This window comes from Agelaius phoeniceus, chromosome 9 (assembly GCF_051311805.1).
Source record: "Agelaius phoeniceus isolate bAgePho1 chromosome 9, bAgePho1.hap1, whole genome shotgun sequence".
Classification (NCBI taxonomy): Eukaryota; Metazoa; Chordata; class Aves; order Passeriformes; family Icteridae; genus Agelaius; species Agelaius phoeniceus.
The window spans coordinates 31,468,469-31,487,043 of NC_135273.1; the positions used below are offsets into that span (position 1 = coordinate 31,468,469).

The window sequence follows — 18,575 nt, forward strand, 5'->3', positions numbered from 1 at the left end:
AGCAGCTGGGGCTGCCCCTGCATCCCTGGCAGTGCCCAAGGCCAGGCTGGAGCAGCCTGGGACAGTGGAAGGTGTCCCTGCCATGGCAGGGGTGGCACTGGGTGGGCTTTAAGGTCCCTCCCAAGCTTTCCAGCTGGAATTGTGACATGTAAAACATCTCACAGTGCAGGACAAGCCCCAGCTCACCTGTCCCTGAGAATTGTCCAGAGCTCTCCCCCCAGGCAGGCCTCCATCAGCATGTACAGGTACTTGCTGTCCTTGAACGTCCTGTAGAGCCTGAGGGTGGCAACCAGAAAATCACAAATAAATCCATTATCTAAGCACTAAACTCGCTGGTTTGACACAGTTTAGAGAGCTTGAAGTGCTCTTCCTCTTCCTCCCAGGAAGGAATGTGGAGGAAAAACTGCCTCAGGGGATGGGCTGGGCTTTGTGAACCCATCCTCGAGTTCTCGACTGTGCTCCAAAACCCATGCTCTGTGCTCAACAGGATTTTCTAATGATATTACATTAATTGGATTTATAGATGTGTTTAATAATATTAAATAAATATGGTGAAAAAAAAAACAGAGATTTTTTTTTAATTGGTTTTAATATTCAGCTGCTTTTGTACTTCCTATTCCATGTGTGGCTTTATCCACCCAGGCTTCCAGCAGGGTGTGGATACAGGAAAGGTTTCTTTGCAGGTAGTTTGGACAGTAATTTTAATTTTTTTGTAAATTTTTTGGTCATTAATTAAGTAATTAATTTTTTGTAATTAATTTGTAACTTTTGGATAATAGTTTTAACAATTTCTGCAGCAGAAAGGAATGCTGAGGGCGACTCCTGGTGCAATTCCTGCACTCCTGGTTTCCAAGAGTTAAAAATTCATGAGTTAAAAATTCCAGGTGTTAAAAATTCCAGGAGTTAAAAATTCCAGGCATTAAAAATTCCAGGAATTAAAAATTCCAGGAGTTACAAATTCAACAGCTGCCACCACATGATGGAAATGAAACCAGGTGGGTTTTGCAGATTCCAGCACTTCCCTGCTAATCTCAGTTATTATTTCGCCAGAGCTGTGTAATGGATCAGCAGGAAAACACTGCAGGATTTGGTTCCTTTGGATGACATCCATTTCTATTTATATAACACCAATGGTCAGTTATAACTGACCATTAAATAATGCTATAATTGATGGTTTTAATAAAAATCCCCCCATTTATTTCTTGCCACTTGGACAAAATATAATTTATCTTAATACACATTTAATCACTATTAAAGTTTACAGAAAACTTAAAGAATCCAAATTGTAATTTCATGTTTTTAATTGCTTGGTAATTTAAATTACCAAGTACTGAAGTACTTTCCCTAATTAAGGCAGCCCTGCTGAAAATTTTATGGGCATTAAATCTGGCCTAAAATGCACAGATTAAAAAAAATCAAATATTATTTATCAGCTATCATGGAAGCATAAAGTTTAGACACATGAAATGACATTATTTCCTAAGTTTAAATGACAGAATATTTGAGTAACTCCTTTATTTATTTCTTTATTCCTTGAAATATTTGCACTTGTTTGGCACCTGATCCAAGCCAGAGCATTTTGTTCTGTTTGAGTTTCAGTTTATATAAAAGTCCATTTTATTTAGTGCCACTTGGCCTCTCCTGCTCCTTTTGCCTGGTTTAATTCATTTTAATAACCAAACCAAATTATTCTTCAAAGAGTTTTTAACAAACACAATGAATTAAGAAAACGACCCAATTCATCAGTAATTTTGTCTTTCCCATTCTAACATCCCAGAGGTTGTGTCCTTGCTCTGAGATTATTTTAAACCCACCTTTCATCTATCAGCTCAAAACTGAATTAATCTATGGAAATATTCAAATTTCTGCCCTTTGCACTCCCCAAAAAATTATCCCAGCTGGTCCAAGAAATTGAATAAACAAGTTATTGAATAAACAATAAATAAGTTGAATAATTTTAGGATAGATACTATAGGAAAACTTCAAATCCCCGTGGATGGACAAGAGTTTGATAAATCAAATATTTTCTAGCAATAGCAAAAGGTTGGACTTTGTGACTTGTAAAATCCCTTCCCAGAGCAGGGTTTCCATGGGATATTAAATATAATTCAGGGATGGTTGTTGCTGCAAAAGGTGGGAAACACTGCAGGATATGGAAGGAGAAAATGCACAGTTAAAACCTCCTTGTTCTGCTTCCATGCTGAAGGATGAAGAGTGGGAATTTCATTTATTAGCCATGAATATCACTGGCTCCATTAAGAAATGTTTGGAGGCTTAGGTTCTATTTAGGAGTGGGTATTTCTGGGAATGATGGCTTGGCTGGCCCTGCACTTCCCCTCTCATCCCAAAACAGCTCAGCCTTCCAAAAATCCTGAGGCTGGAATGGCTGGAATGGAATTCCCAAATGGGAATATTTGGCTCTGGGCTGGGCTATAGGGAATGTTTCAGGATCCAGGAGCACATCCTGAAGGGAACGGCAGCCGGGCAGTGTCGGGCTCCAGTGATCACCCATGAATCACAGGAGAAGCCATGGGGAATCCCAGGGATGAGCCTGGGAAGGAAACACCCCCTGAGTGCCCCAGCCTGGCCACGTGCTTCCCTCTGGATTCATCCCAGGGCTTTGGTTTCACCCTGGGTTTGTTTGCATCTCCTGAGCAATTTCTGGGAGCAGGGCTGATCTCCTAAGGCAGAGGAGTTTCCCAGGGATCTCTGAGGGTGGGATGAAGCAGCCTTGGCTTGGATGCCCTTCAAGGTGGCTTCAGGGATCCTCAGCACCCACAGCTCCATCCTGACCTACAGCATTGGAAGAATCCCCTTTCTGTAGTCACAATCCTTGAAAATCTAAGGAATTCACAGAATCCATAGAATTCACAGCATCACTGGGTTGGAAGAGACCTCCAAGATCATTGAGTCCAACCCAGCCCCAACCCCTCAGCTAAACCCTGGCACCCAGTGCCACATCCAGGCTGGTTTTAAACACACCCAGGGATGGTGACTCCACCACCTCCCCGGGCAGCCATTCCAGTTCTTTATCACCCTTTCTGTAAAAAACTTTTTCCTGATATCCAACCTATATTTCCCTTGGTGCAGCTTGAGATTGAATGTTGTTATTACGGTGGAAACAACCAAAAAAGCCCCTTTTATTCCCTGGAGATGTGCTAAGGTTTGGGGCAGGGAGATGGCTTTAATGTGTTTTCCAGTGAGGAGTCCAGGCATGCTGAACTTGAGTTGTCAAATATTCCCTAAAGAGAAATTCTGGACACAGCTGCTCATTGTCATGGCATTGTGTCATGTCAAAGGATCAAGCCTTGCCTTCCAGCTTCCCTTATTGGGAAGGAAAACTCAGAAATTGGGAAGGAAAAGTAAAAGTAACCTTGAGCAGGGGCAAAGCCAAGTCATCATAAATATATATATGTATATGTATATATATATATGTATGTATGTATGTATGTATGTATAAATTCTTGATGGTGAGTCCAGTGCCTTGAAAAATCCCTTCCCCAGGATTTCTTCTCCTGGGAAGATGAGAAGCCTCAGAGAAAAAACAATTTTTTCTCATTTGCTTCTCCCTGTTTTGCTGCTTTGAAATGTGGTCTGGATATTGTTTGCCAACTGGTCAATGTTTGATTGGTTCCATGTGAATTGTTTTTAATTAATGACCAATCACCATCAGCTGTGTCAGACTCCAAGGAGTCAGTCATGAGTTTTCATTATTATCTTTTAACCTTCTGTAATTATCCTTTCTGTACTCTTAGTATGGTTTAGTATAGCATTCTTTAATATAATAGAGTATCTTAAAATAATAAATTAGCCTTCTGAGAACATGGAGTCAGATTCACTCATCTCTCACCTCATCCTGGGGACCCCTGCAAATACCACAGTGCCTAAAGGAGCTCCAAGAGAGCTGGAGATGGACTTGGGTCAGGGGACACAGGGAATGGCTCCCAGTGCCAGAGGGCAGGGCTGGATGGGACATTGGGAATGAGGAATTGTTCCCTGGCAGGGTGGGCAGGCCCTGGCACAGGGTGCCCAGAGCAGCTGGGGCTGCCCCTGCATCCCTGGCAGTGCCCAAGGCCAGGCTGGAGCAGCCTGGGACAGTGGAAGGTGTCCCTGCCATGGCAGGGGTGGGATGGATGGGCTTTGAGGTCCCTTCCCACCCAAATCACCCTGGGATTCCACATGGATCATGTGGCAGTACCAGCGAGCTCTGCCCAGCACCTTCCTCCTGTTCCACACCTCCATTCCCGTGCAGGAGGGAGCTGAAGACTTTTCCCTGCCATGGCTGATCCCTGTGGGGCTCCCTGGCCTGCTGGAGCAGTGGGGAATGTGGCAGTCATATTTTCTGGAAAAATCTCTCTGCCCAGGATTTTCTCCTGGGAAGCTGAGAAGCCTCAGAGAAAAAGGAAAAAAAAATCTTATTTCATTTGCTTCTCCTTTGTTGTGCTCACATGTGGAACGTGTTTGGAGATTGTTTATCCAACTGGTGTTTTTTTCATTGGTTTCATGGGAATTGTTTTGACTCTTTGGCCAATCACAGTAAAGCTGTGTCAAGACTCTGGAAAGAGTAATGAGTTTTTATTATTAGCTTTTGAGCATTTAGTAAATATCCTTTCTGTATTCTTTAGTATAGTTTAGTGTCACAGACATCTTTTATGAGAAATCCTTTCCTTAGGATGTTTCCTCCTGAGAAGCTGAGGGGCCTCAGGAACAAAATGCAAACAATGGTTATCTGCTGCTGTGGAATGCAACAGGTGCATCTGGGATTGGGCTCATGTGGTTGTTTATCATTAATGGCCAATCACAGCCTAGCTGGCTCAGACTCTCTGTCCAAGACATAAGCCTTTGTTATCATTCTTTGCTATTCTATTCTTAGCTGGCCTTCTGATGAAATCCTTTCTTCTATTCTTTTAGTATAGTTTTAATGTAACATATATCATAAAATAATAAATCAGCCTTCTGAAACATGGAGTCAGATCCTCGTCTCCTCCCTCATCCTAAGACCCCTGTGAACACGGTCAGTTTAGTATAGTGTTCTTTAATACAATATGGTACCATAAAATAATAAATTAGCCTTCTGAGAACATGGAGTCAGATTCATCACTCCTGCCTCATGTGGGGAACCCCAGAAATCCAGCAGGGCAGGTACCTGACGATGAAGTCGGAGTGGGCGCTCTGCATGATCTGCTTCTCGGAGCGGATGTGCTCCTGCTGCCGCGTGTCCACGATGTGCCGCTTCTTCAGGATCTTCATGGCAAACGTCTTGGCCTCCTCGCTCTTCAGCTGCACCTGGGAGGACAGGACAAGGTCACACACAGACCACAGCTCCGCTGGAGCGCTGCCTCCCTGCCAGCAATCCCACCGGCCTGCCTCCCAGGAGCTCCTCCCACCTCTCCAGTCATGATCCAGGTTTGTAACTGCGTGGCTGACTCCTAAAAAAGCCTTTTCTAAATGTTGCAATTGTTAGGGAAAAGCCAAATGTGGGTGTTGCTCTGGGGTCTGTGGAAACCCAGAGCACTGGGAATATTTCTCTGACCCTGACCCCCAGGGCAGCACTGACTCTGACCCTCATTCATGGAGAAAGTTTCCTGGCCTTCAAGATAGACTAGAACCCACAAAAGTGTGCAATAGATTATAGAGAGCAGTGTAGGTGTATCACTGGGTGAGAAGTTGAGGTTTGGGGATTTTTAGTGTGTTGTGGATGGAAGCAAGATGGAGGGCACAGGGTGTCACCCTGGGTTTCTTCTTCATGCTGCTTCTTCCTCCTTCTCCATGGGTTTGGGTGGCATTTTGTCATTGGGCAGAAAAGTCCCCATTGCAGCTCTTTGGGATCAGTTATTGGGTTAAAAAGGAAAATAATCCAGGTGTCAGCTCTTAACTGGACAGTTTAGTCTTAAAAGAGCTTGGAACAAGAGATTGTGGCCATTTTGTGCCTTGCTGCCAAACTCATGGTTGTGAGGCTGTTTTACTGATAAGAAATAATAAACACCTGAGTCGGAACATGAATTACTGTCTCAAGTGCCTTCAATGCAGACCCAGAGACACCAGCAACTGGAACCCCAGCAACTGGTACCCCCACAGGATCAGGAGATGTTGCCATTTAACATCTGCCTTCCCCAGCCCCCTTTTCCTCCAGGTCACCCCACCTGGGCTGGCTCTGGCTGGGAGTTGCAGGGCTGGGATGCCTGCAGAGGAGGAGCAGACCAGGCTTCCCAGCAGCACTCCCTGCTCATGGCTTGGCTTCTCACCTTAAGCCTCTGCCCCCTATTTTTAGCCTGCTTCCCCAAGCTGAGGCTGACAGGAGTTGTTTGCTTGCTCTCAGGGTAACCCTGGCAACTTCTGAACCCTGAGCCACGCCGAGGGGCAGGTCCCCATCCCAAATCCAGCTGGAAGGCAGCCAGCCTTCCCATCCTGGACAACCCTCTCAAAGAAACCCCGCTGTTGACCTCCCAGGCCTCCAAGTCTGCTGAATTCCCCCAGCAGCTGCTCAAAACAATATTCCAGTGAGGTGCTTTCCCCCTGTGGAGCACGAGGTGCCATCTGGCAACTTCTGTTTGGGTGGCCTTGTAGGAATTTGGCTTCTGCCAGAGGGAAGCAGCTTGGTTGTCACTGAGCCCTGTCAGAAACCCAGGCTGCCTTTAGGGTTAGGAGGCAACACTCAGGCAATCAGAATTTATTTAATGTCAGATCTGGTTTTGTATTGCTTTGCTGACAGGAATGTGGGTGCATATGAGACACGGCACCTTTGTAGAACCATGGAACGTGCTGAGTTGCAAGAGCCCCTCAAGGATGATTCAGTCCCACTCCTAGCCCTCACACACCTCAAAAATCCCACCATGTTCCCAGGAGTGTCATCCAAAATTCCCCCTGGGCTTTTCCCAGGCCACACACCCTGAACTTGAACAGTTTCTTGTCCACCTGCTTTGGTCTGGTGTGGTTCAGGGATCAGGGAAACACTAGGAAGGATGGGATTCCCATATAAACACCAGGAGGGATGGGATGGGATCCCCATATGAACACCAGGAAGGCTGGGATGGGATCCCCATATAAACACCAGGAGGGATGGGATGGGATTCCCATGGAAACACCAGGAGGGAGGGATGGGATCCCCCTGGAAACATCAGGAGGGAGGGGATGGGATCCCCATGGAAACACCAGGAGGGGTGGGATGGGATCCCCATGGAAACACCAGGAGGGGTGGGATGGGATCCCCATGGAAACACCAGGAGGGGTGGGATCCCCAGGGAAACACCAGGAGGAATGGTGGAATGGGATGGGCTTTAAGGTCCCTTCTACCACTCTGGAATTCTATGGGCAAAGAAAGGCAGGGAAAAAGGAGAGATGCAGCCCCTCTGGCTTTTCCATATCCCTGTTTCATAGGACCACAGGTATAGGAACCACTCCAAAATCCTTCCTGTGCTTTATGGTTTTAAACTTCTGCAGTTCCCTGGGCACACAGAGAACACCAGGCCTGATTTTTGTCTGGTTTTTAACACTTACACAGAAATAAATACGGTTTTACACCTTGGTGCTGTCTCAGGCTGGCTGGGAAAGTGGGTATTGAAGAGATGAAACCCAGAGCTCAATGGAAAAGAGGAAAAAAAAGAGTTATGTGTTTCTTATCCTTCCTCCTTCCCTACCTGTATTCCCTATAAATCATCCCTATGTGTGTGATATACAGCCTGCAAATCCAGCAATTCCTGTGCTGATCCAATCCCAGCTGAACTTGGGAAAGTGGAAACTTTCATAAATATTTCCCAGGATGCAGAACAAGCCCCCAGAGAAGGATTTATTTCTGTGACTGAACATTCCAGGATATTTCCAAAGGATGGAGGGACAGGACACAGGGAATGGCTTCCCAGTGCCAGAGGGCAGGGCTGGATGGGACATTGGCAATGAGGAATTGTTCCCTGGCAGGGTGGGCAGGCCCTGGCACAGGGTGCCCAGAGCAGCTGGGGCTGCCCCTGCATCCCTGGCAGTGCCCAAGGCCAGGCTGGAGCAGCCTGGGGCAGTGGAAGGTGTCCCTGCCATGGCAGGGGTGGCACTGGATGAGCTTTTAGTTCCCCACTCACCACAGTTTCCCCTCTGTGTCCCTCTGAATCTCCAAAACAAAGATGCTCATCCAAGGGAATTTTGCTTCCTGTGGAATTCTTCCAATAGGAAGGAGCCAGAAATCCATGCTCTGCTGAAATGTGCCTATTTCCCCACCACATTGAGTAAGAACTGACTCAACAGCAGCACTCTGGGAGCTGAATTCCAAGTGCTCCTGCTTGCTGGCCATTGCCAAGGTCCTGCATTTTCCCTGTTTCCCAGCTTGATCTGGTGGAACCAACCAAAATAGCAGCAGCTGTTGCTGAGAGCAGCATTTGCAAGCTGAGCTTTCCTAATCCAGGCAGCTGCACACACAGAGGGACTGCTCCTGTCCCAGCAAGAGGGGACAGCCTGCTCTTCCTCCTGAAGGGATTCCTCTTCTCCCAGGATGGAAGAGAATTCCCCAAAATCAGCCAGGACAGGTGGTCAGGGTCTGCTCCCAGGGAACAGGGACAGGACAAGGGGAAAGGGCCTCAAGCTGGGCCAGGGCAGGCTCAGCTTGGACAGCAGCAGCAATTTCTGCATGCAAAGGGTGCTCAGGCCTTGGCAGGGGCTGCCCAGGGAGCTTTGCAGTGCCCAGCCCTGCAGGTGTCCCAGCAAGGGCTGGAGGTGGCACTCAGTGCTCTGGGCTGGGGACAAGGTGGGCACTGGGCACAGCTGGCACTCCATGGGCTGGCAGGGATTTTCCAGCCCAAATGATCCATAAGGATTTTTAGGAGCCTTTCCACATTTCCCTAAGGCCAGATTCAGCCTCTCTCCTCACCTAAGTTTAGAGAGAAATGATAATTTGCATATCCAAATTAGATTCCCACTCCCTACCTCAGGCCCAGCATTGATTTAGAGTTGGCTACAGAACACACTGTGCTGGGTTAGGCTGGAAAATAAGTCAAGACTTAAATAAACCCCACCTAAGACATGGCTCAGGGTGGTTGTGGCTGCCCCTGGATCCCTGGCAGTGCCCAAGGCCAGGTTGGACAGGGCTTGGAGCAGCCTGGGACAGTGGAAGGTGGCCCTGCCCATGGCAGGGGTGGAATTTTGAAGCTTTAAGGTCCATTCCAACCCAAACCATCCTGGGATTCTGGAATTTTCGGAGAAGATGAGATGAAAAACCATGGAGCAAAAGTGAAGTCTACAAGACACATTGTAGGCTGAATTTTGAAGGATGAATCCTTCAAAATTAATTCCAAGTGGGCAGCAGGGTGGAAACTGTCCATGACAGTGACTTTATTTTTTTTTTTTTTAGTAATCCAGATTTCACTGGTTGGGAAAGCCCTAAATTTCCTATCCCAATTAGAGCACTATGGGACTCTACAGAAAAATAATCTGCAAAATTATACACTAAGAAGACACTCAAAAAAGCAAATTTACCAATTGTTAATCAAATACTCAACTGTGCTAAACCCCTTTAACTCCACATCCTGATCTCCGCACTGAAAACTGATTTTTGTTGCTTGACAACAAACACAACCAGGTTTTTTATGAATAAACATATTGGGCAAATATACTAAAAATAGGGCAAATATACTAAAAATTTCATCTCTCTATAAAGCCCAGAGGGAAAAATGATTTTACAGAAATGTCTGGAAGCAAAAGGCTAAAAAGCAGTGAGGAATGTCAAGGGTTTCATGCAAAAAATCATTCCAATGAAAAGTAAATAGAGGAAGAAGAGAATTCTATGGCTAAGGGATGTGGGAAATGGAAAAACTCACTGCTGTGGCATCTTGGAAATATCAAATGGAGCTAAACTCCAACAACCCCATACATGATCCTGTTCTGATTCCCAGTTTGGATTTGTCTGAAATAAAAAACCTGTTTTTATGTTTGATTCCTGCCTCCAACTGGAGCTGAAATCTCTGGCTCAGCTCATATCCTGGTCCAGCCTCTGCCCAGATTTGATGGGCTCCCAACCTATCCCATCTTCCCAAACTTTGCCAAGAGCCTTTCCATGAACAGACAAGCCCAGGGATGTTTCCATCTACAAAGGATGCCATGAGTTTCAACAGGAATTCAAAACCCAGGGAAAATTAAAACATGGCCCTGTAGTGGTGGGACAAAAGCAAACATCCTGCACGTGCTGGAGAAGGGAATATGCTGCAAATGTTGGAAAAGGATGGAAAAAAGGGGTCAGACCATGCCCAGGATTTTGCTGAGCTCAGAAATAGTGATGTTGGCAGGTGAGTTTGGGATTTCCTTGGGTATTTGGTCTCAAATTCCTCACTGAAATCCCCAAATCTGCTCCCCTTCATAGCAATCAAAAGATCCATGCTTTCAAAAGCTAAAAAATTCACAGAATCCTGGGATAACTGAGGCTGGAAAATGCCTGCCAGCCCATGGAGTGCCAGCTGTGCCCAGTGCCCACCTTGTCCCCAGCCCAGAGCACTGAGTGCCACCTCCAGCCCTTGCTGGGACACCTGCAGGGCTGGGCACTGCAAAGCTCCCTGGGCAGCCCCTGCCAAGGCCTGAGCACCCTTTGCATGCAGAAATTGCTGCTGCTGTCCAAGCTGAGCCTCCCCTGGCCCAGCTTGAGGCAATTCCTGACAATTAAGCCCAAAAGTTAGGAGATTTTCAAGAGAAAAAAAAAAAATTACCTTTCTGATAAAAAACTTCACATTACCTAGGAAAAGCAGCTGGCTTGGGGATTGGAAATGGGATACAGTTGGAAATTTCCACCAATAAATATTTGGCTTCTGCATCTGCCAGCCTATCAGAAGACAACTGCAGCAGGTTTTTCCTCATTATCTAATTAATTCACTAATGGCTTTGTTTACAACACAGGCTGGAGGCTGGAAGAGTTTTAATTGCACTTCAGAAGCTGGGGCCAGATTTCTCTTAAAACCCAAATAAAGCTGAAAAATTTCATTGTGTCCACTTTGTACAGAGCCTGTAAAACATGGCTGTGATGTTTTATGTGCATGTTTTTATTTGTGCCTCTAGAAATCCCCATATTGCAAAGGAATTTTGCTTTTTGGGGCCACCACAAGGCCAGAAGGAGTGAAGAAGACAAGGATGTGATTTCTTAGTCTCCCTGTGCTCAGCCATCACCTACAGGCACCAATTCCATGGGAAAATGACTCCAGTCCTGGATATTGAGCTACTCCAATGTATTTATTTCAGAGCTGTCAAAAATAATCTTGATTTAAACCCAGAAGAACTGACCTGGAGCAGCTGCTCAGGGGCACAGGACTTAAGTGAAAAGGAAATTAAAGAACAAAGCCAAGAGCAATAAAGGTGAGCAGAGATGATTTCTGAGGGCTGGGGACACCTGCCCTCCATCCCTGTCACATGAGGTGACATTCCCTATGCCAGTGGCACTTGAAATTCCTATTTTCCTGAAGTTAATCCTGGATCCCACCTCAGAAGATGCTCAGCTGACATAAAGCAGGGAGGCTGAGCTGTAAAAATCCCAAAAAGTCCTCTCCTGCCATTTGCTGTGGTTCCTCCAACGCTGGATGATTTATCCCTCAAGAAAAACTTAGATAAAAGTTGATTGCATAGCCCAGCTTGGGATGAAAGGAGCATCCATAAGGATGTTGGAAGAGCCACCAAAAAACTGAACAAAAACCCACTCATTCCAAAGCTTTGGAATTTTTTTCCTGAGATACAGGAAACAAAACAGCCTGGAAAATCAAGACAAAAGGGAATTTCCATGTGTAATATCTGTGGAATTGAAAATAATTTCTATTTTAGGCCATCTGACCTAAAAGCCTTATCCTTGTGCATGGATGCATGGAAAGGGTGACCTCTCCAAGGCACCAGCATTCCCAGAGGTGTCTGGAAAGCCACATCCATGGAATGTTATTTATTCTTGGCCAATCCCAGCCCCAGACATTCCAGTTGCCCTCTCCAGTGGTGGCGTTCTGAGGCTCCATGCCCAAAGCTATAAAATCCCTTTTCCTTGCCACATCCTTCACTTTTTTGATCCATTTTACTCCTGGAAAGCACAAAAAGTGTGAATGTTTTCCAGGAACATTCCTGCACTTCCATATTTAGGCAATAAAAGAGCTGATTCCTCTGATATAGTTCACATTTTTAGCCCAAAGCAATAAACCATATTTTTAATGGAGGAGGTGGAAGCATGAGGCAGCAATTCCAGGCTCAGTTTTGACAAAAGGAACATTTCCTTGGCTTTGTAACAAAATTTCCTTCTGTGGTAAAGAAAAAGAACAAAATCTGGTGTGCTGAGCTACACTTTTAAATATGTTTTATCTGTGTGCAGTTCAGTGCTACAAAAAATGAGTTTATCCAGCATCTTCCTGCTCAGGAGAGGGGCACCTGCCTCTGGAAGCAAACCTCTGGGAATGTTTTTCCCACCTCAGGTGTCTCCAGGGTTTCTTGGAGGCTTTTGAGGTGTGAATATCTGCTCAGAATGGAATATTCCTACTCAGGCTGACACCTTGAAGGGACAGAGCATCTCCTGTTCTTCCTCTCACCTGGGCCAGGGTCTCACATCACCAGGGTAGAGTTTTTGTCACTTTAAGGTTGTCCATGCCACCTGGCCATGGCCACTGGTGAGGGTCCCACCAGCAGCCCCTCATGGACACAAACTCATGCACCTCCCAAGTTTTTGAGGTGGGCAAAACCCATTCAAAGTGAACCCAAAAGCTTCCCAAGGCTCAAACCAAGCCCCAGACTGGTGGGTCCCTCATTACAGGGTGGAGAAGCCAGGTGTTAATTTAGGGGGCAAATCCCTGGTGTCAGGAGAGGAGGGAGGGACTTCAAAAGAGAGGCTGAGCACAACCTCCTGCTCTAAAGCATCCTCAGCAGGTGACTCCTTCAAAATACTCATAAATTAAATATTCATGAACAAAATAATCACAGATTAAACCCCAAACCCCAGGAAGGGCCCACAGACGTTCTTTCCTCCACAGGATTTCATATCCAGCCAGGAAAAGTCAGGAATAAACCCCAGGGAAGAGCAAGCTGGGCTTTGCACACCAAATCTCCTCTTTACATCACAAATAACCACCAAAACCACCCAGTTTTGCCCATTTTATTATTCTTCAGCTCCCACAGGGTTATGGAGTGGAGGCTTCCCTGAGGTTTTGTGGTGGCAACAGTGACTCTGTTCCCCTTGTGCCCGGGCTTGCAGGAGTTCCTGACATTCTGCACCAGTGTCTGGTGTCCGGAGCTCCTCCTGGTGTAACCCAACTCCCTCTTCCTACTCCAAGGTTTTGTGTTGCCTTGGTGCTGCAAACAGCTCCCCTCTGGCTCTGGTTGTGCTTTAAAGGAGACCACAGAGCTCCAAAGCTCCAAGCAGAACAAAAAGCAGGCTTGGATTTTGTCTTTTCTGCACAAAACCAGGCCCTGTTTGGGGTGTGTTGTCATGGGTCAGGTGCTGAGTGTTCAGCTTTGAGGACAACCAAGTGCAACCACTCTAGAACTGAATAAAAAAACTGTGGGAGAGGCTTTCTACTGTTACTCTGAATCTGGTTAAATAAGATTTTAGGTTGCTCTTCCAATCCCAGCACTCACCCAATTCTCCAGGTTGTTTTTAAAAGGCCATAAATCAATGCCATAAACCACTTAAAAGAGAGAGGAGATGTGCGTTCCTCACTCAGCCTAGGACATAAATCCTCCTCGCCTACTGCAAACCATTTATTGGTACATTTTTTATGTCTCAGGAAACGTAAGGCAGCTTTCTTCACTAGACCATCCCAGCAGATCATTTTTCTCGGGGTAATTGGGGTGTGATAACAAAGAAAATTAAGCTTTTAACACAGCAATTGCATGAGGATGTCGCACAAAGAAGAAGAGGTCACCTACCAGCTCCACTCTCCCGAAGCCTCCGACTCCCAGGGTGTCGATGATGTTGAAATCTGACAGTTTCAGGTTGGCAAAGAAGGCAGCTTCGGCTTCATATCTGGAGGTTTTGAGGCGAAAAAACGGAAATTTCTTAGAGGTGCAAACCTGAGCAGCGCGCGCCGCCGCCGCCCCCGAGCTGTGGGAGCCTGGGCCAGCCTTTACCTGCTGCACTTCCATCTCAGCTCTCAAAATTCACTTTTCTGCTGCTCCCAATCCCAGCATGGCTCCAGAGGGCACAGTTTTCCAAATTTTCCAATTTAATTGGGTTTTTTTCCCACAGCAAACATCCCTACTGAGGGTGCAAAGCCAACGCCTGGCACCGCAATGCAGCTCCCAAGGCTGGGCATTTTCTATCCATCTTCTCCTGGGTGAGGTTTGCTTGTAAATATTTTGGTGTCTTTAAGGATTTTTGGAAGACAGAAGTCTCTCCTAGGAGTTTCTCATATCCACAGGCTGGCAGCAGTTTCTATAAATGTTTATTGGAAGTGGCAGGATCACTAAAGGTCCCTGGAGAGAAATCCCAGCCAGGTTTTATGAAATCAGATCTGATAAACTGCAAATGCCTGAAATGAATGACTTCAGGCAGAGATCAACATTCCTATAAGGATATCTTCATTTGTTCTCCTCCTATAAACCCACTCAGAGCAGCCATCCCAAGCCAGGAGGTCCCAAAATCCTGATGTTCTCTGTTTATCCCCACAACACCACGCGCTCGAGTAAGGAACACGCAACTCCAACCCGAGCAAGCCTGCCAGAATCAGCTTCCCATGCCTATCCATGACCATAATTCCCCCAAAATAGCTCCTTGTTAAGGTTTAGGGTATTTTTAGAAAGGCTTGGAGGGGAAATGGATGAGCAGGATCCACCCCCTCCATAAAATGTGACATTTGTCTGCCGGAGAGTCCCTGGGCGTGTCCGACCTCTGGCTGTGGGTGACTTTATGGGAAAAGAGTTGGCTGGATTATGGAGGGAGGCTTGGAAGGTGCAAGGCTTTATTTCAGCTGGAATAACTTGCAATTAACAGTAGGGAATAATCACTGGAGGCTTTGCTCATGCAGGATAACAGCGGTGGGAAGATGAGCCACCATCCCACTCCCATGGCCACCTGGCCAGCTTTGGGACATTCCCACCCTGATTATTGCATTAACAGATTCACTTCAAACCACCTCCTCTGCTCTATTTAAAACCTCAATGCCAATGGGAGAGAGAGAGAGAAAAACTCCATCATTTTCCAAGTGAAAAGGGAAATGTAAAAATAAGAGTCCAACAGTGTGAAAGGTCACATCACAAAGCCCCAAATCTGAGGCAATAAAACACAATTTTCTCCCAGGGGATGCTGTCAACAAATGACTTCAGCTCTGCTTTGTTTTTTATGCTGTCACCAGATCCTGTTGGTGACCTTGCTCCTGATGCATCTGACTTTGGAAGCCAATCAGCTCGGAGCCTGCTGTGAACTTGGGATAACCTTGTGTGCCACAGCTGCTCATTGATCCCTCCGTGCTCATCACGAGGCGAATGCTGAGCTGGCACTAAAAAAGGATTGAAATGTCCCCTTTCAAAGCACAGCAGAGCCATCATTTCAGGCTGACAGAGCAGCGAGTGCCTCTCCTTGCCATGATGAATGGACAGAGCATTTGAGTACCTTTAATGATTTCTAATTGCCAGGAAGATGAAATCCCAGCGTGGAAAATTTCCTGCCAACTCACAAATAGAGGTAAAATTTCAGGGCCAGGGTCACACCCTGGTTTGGGTTGGAAGGGACCTTCAAGACCACCTGATTTCAACCTCCCTGCCATGGGCAGGGAAACCTTCAGGGGTAAGGAAGCTGAAATCTTCTGAATTTGCATTGGAACATGTCAAAAAAACCTGTATTATTTTGCTTAGAAAAATACTTGCTGCATTCTTGGGATTGCTTTGGGAAATCCCTTGGCTAATTCCCTCTGCCACACTCCTTGGATGTAGTGAGAACACACAAGTGCAGCAAAGCAGATGAGGCAAATTGGATGCATTTTTTTCCTAAATATAGTGCAACAAATATCTAAACCCTAAAAGAAATGCCAAAAATATGCAGTGAAATCAAAACACAGGTAAACCCAAGCAAACAAGCCCTTCCCATGCCCACAAACAACAGTCCCACTGGAATTCTGTTTTATTCCCAGCTACAAAAGTCCAAGTCCACTTAAACACCAAATTCCTATAAATTAAGTTGCTATGCATTCCAAACCTGCTAAGCTGAAGGATAAATATCTTCAGAAAAAAGATGAAAATACAAATATTCCCAAGCTAAATCAGAAGCCAGGGGCATGATCCTCATCATGGAGTTTTAGAATTCCTTCCAAATTCCTGAAGCTGAGCGTGCTGCTCCCTGAACAGAAGCTCCCAAGGTTCTGCAGTGTGAGGAGAACGATGGTAAAAAACATCTGTGGTGTTTGATTTTTACCTCCCAAAGTAAAGAGGCACTGGGAGGGCAGTGCTAAGGAATACAGAAGGCAGCTTCTGTAGAATAATAATAATAATAATAATAATAATAATAATAATAATAATAATAATAATAATAATAATAATAATAATAATAATAATAATAAATAGATCTTTTTCTGTAGGAAAATGTTCAGTTCTGGATCAGCATAAAGAATCTGCAAGTCAGGAATGTTTGGGATATTCACAGGGTGGCTCAGGCTGGAAGGGACCACACCTGGTGTCCCCTCCCTGCTCCAGCAGGGCCATCCCAGAGGCCAGGGCACAGCATTGTGTGCACCCAGCTGTGCCCCAGCCCCAGGACAGAGGTGGGATGAGAGTAGGGACAGTTTGACCCCACTTGTGCAGGATGAGGTGGGAATAACTCACCCCTTTGTGGAACAAATCCACCTGTGCCAGGGCAGGGTGCTTTTCTCCACCTTGGAGATGCCACAACCTCATGCCTCATGCCATTCCTCTCTAATCAGAAAGGCAGTTTTATTGTAAATCCAAGCCTTATGCCAGTGCTTGGAGATTTTCCAAATAATCAAATGCTTGTCTGACTCTGGAAGAGTTCAAATTCCTGAATTAATTGATGGGAGGAGTGCTGGAAAGACACCTTGGAGGCACAAGTGGCATCACAGGCACACACTGGAGCTGTGCACACACGAGGCCTGAACTTCCTGCACTGGGATTTCTGGGCTTGTTTGTCTCCAGTGGAATTAGCTGTAATTAAGAAAGAGCCTTTCCCTGGATATTTTGGTAATTGTGCTGCTCACCCCAGGTCAAAATGCCTGGAAAATCCTAGCTGGAAGTGCACAAAAAGAAAAGATCCAGGGAAGGTGTGATCTAAAAGCAATAAACACTCTGTTCTTTATTAAAGAGCTTTTAAAATGAAGGCTGAGCTTTTCACAGGAGCTGGTGGGACACCAGGAATCAACTCCCAGTGTGCTCCTCATGGAACTTTTTGCTTATTGAAGCAGGTTTTTGTCACCCACTGACACTAGCCCACCCTTGGCAGGGCTCACAGCCCACTCCTGGAGGTGACAGCAGAGTGGGACCTCAGAGAGCAGCGCAGGAGATGTTCAGCTCTGAGTTAGGCAGGAGCATCCTGGAGAGCCTCCAAGCTCTTCTCCCAGATTCCCTGTGAATCTGAATGGCAGAAACCTCCTGAAAGCTCCTCTGGAAGAGCTGGGGCTCAGGAATACCACTGCTTTCCCTGCCTCCAAATAAAATACCTGTTCCTGAGGAGCTGTCTGGCCTCAGCCTCCTCTTGGGCAGGGACAGGCACCACATACAAGACATCAGAGCAATCAGGGGGCTCAGGAGGCAATTCCACCTTCCAATATCCCAATCCTTTGACATGGCAGTGCAGGAGCCACAGCCCAAATGTCTGGGCAATGCTGTGCCCAAGGGGAGAGGAAATCCTGTGGCTCCTCACACTCCCAGAGGTTTCCCAGCATTTAAATGAGCCACTGCCTCCTAGGATGGTGATTGTTCTGAGAGATATTTCAAGCTTTGTCTCCTAAAATGATGAACAACAACAAAATAATTAAATAATCTTGTTACCCAGGCAGCTGGTAAACTAGAAAATGTGAGGAGCAAAGGTTTGCAATTACCCAACTGCTCAGCTCTGCTGAAGTAGCTCCTGATTCCCATCCTAACCGTGTTGGGAAACATCAGACATCTGTTAGCAAACTGTCATCTCCAGAGAAAACTTGGCTCCTCTCCACCTGCAGCCTGCCAGCCAGCCAGGAATTGCAACCAAGTGAGAACCAATCACCCTGATCCGAGCAAATGCCACCAGTTTGGGGGATAAACCCAGAATTTGGGAGCCTTCCCCACTGGCAGACACCAGCTTTGTTTAACAAGTAGCCTTTAATTTGGGTTTTTGGTCAGCCTGGTCACTACCTCACCCATCACTGAGGAAAAGCATTTCTGAAGATGGAAATTATGAAATCTCTGCAAAAACTGGGAAAAGTGGAGCTGCAGCACCTGGATGGTGATGATCATAGCCAGCCTGAAAGGAGATACAGGTGAAATGAGCCTGAGATCCACAGGTGGGGTGAGGAGGGAAATACATCCCAAAACTAAACCTTATTTCTGTGCCTTAGTCCTCTCCTTATGGTTTTAAGATACAGTGAGATCCTAAAAGGGTCAGAGAATCATGGAATAGTTTGACTTGGAAAGGACCTTCATGATCATGTTGTTCCAACCACCTTCCACTA

At 46.1% G+C, this 18,575-nt stretch overlaps 1 protein-coding gene across 3 annotated transcripts in view; it reads right to left on the reverse strand.

Moving 5' to 3' along the window:
* Positions 1-18,575, reverse strand: part of PRKG1 (protein kinase cGMP-dependent 1) — a 384,521-nt gene that overhangs the window by 13,786 nt on the left and 352,160 nt on the right. For all 3 annotated transcript variants that reach the window (XM_054637121.2, XM_077183425.1, XM_054637120.2), the window contains exons 10-12: positions 13,852-13,948; positions 5,147-5,286; positions 187-276 (exon numbers count right to left, since the gene is read on the reverse strand). In XM_054637121.2, coding sequence (XP_054493096.1) covers positions 187-276; positions 5,147-5,286; positions 13,852-13,948 — 327 coding nt within the window. The remainder of the gene's footprint in view (positions 1-186; positions 277-5,146; positions 5,287-13,851; positions 13,949-18,575) is intronic.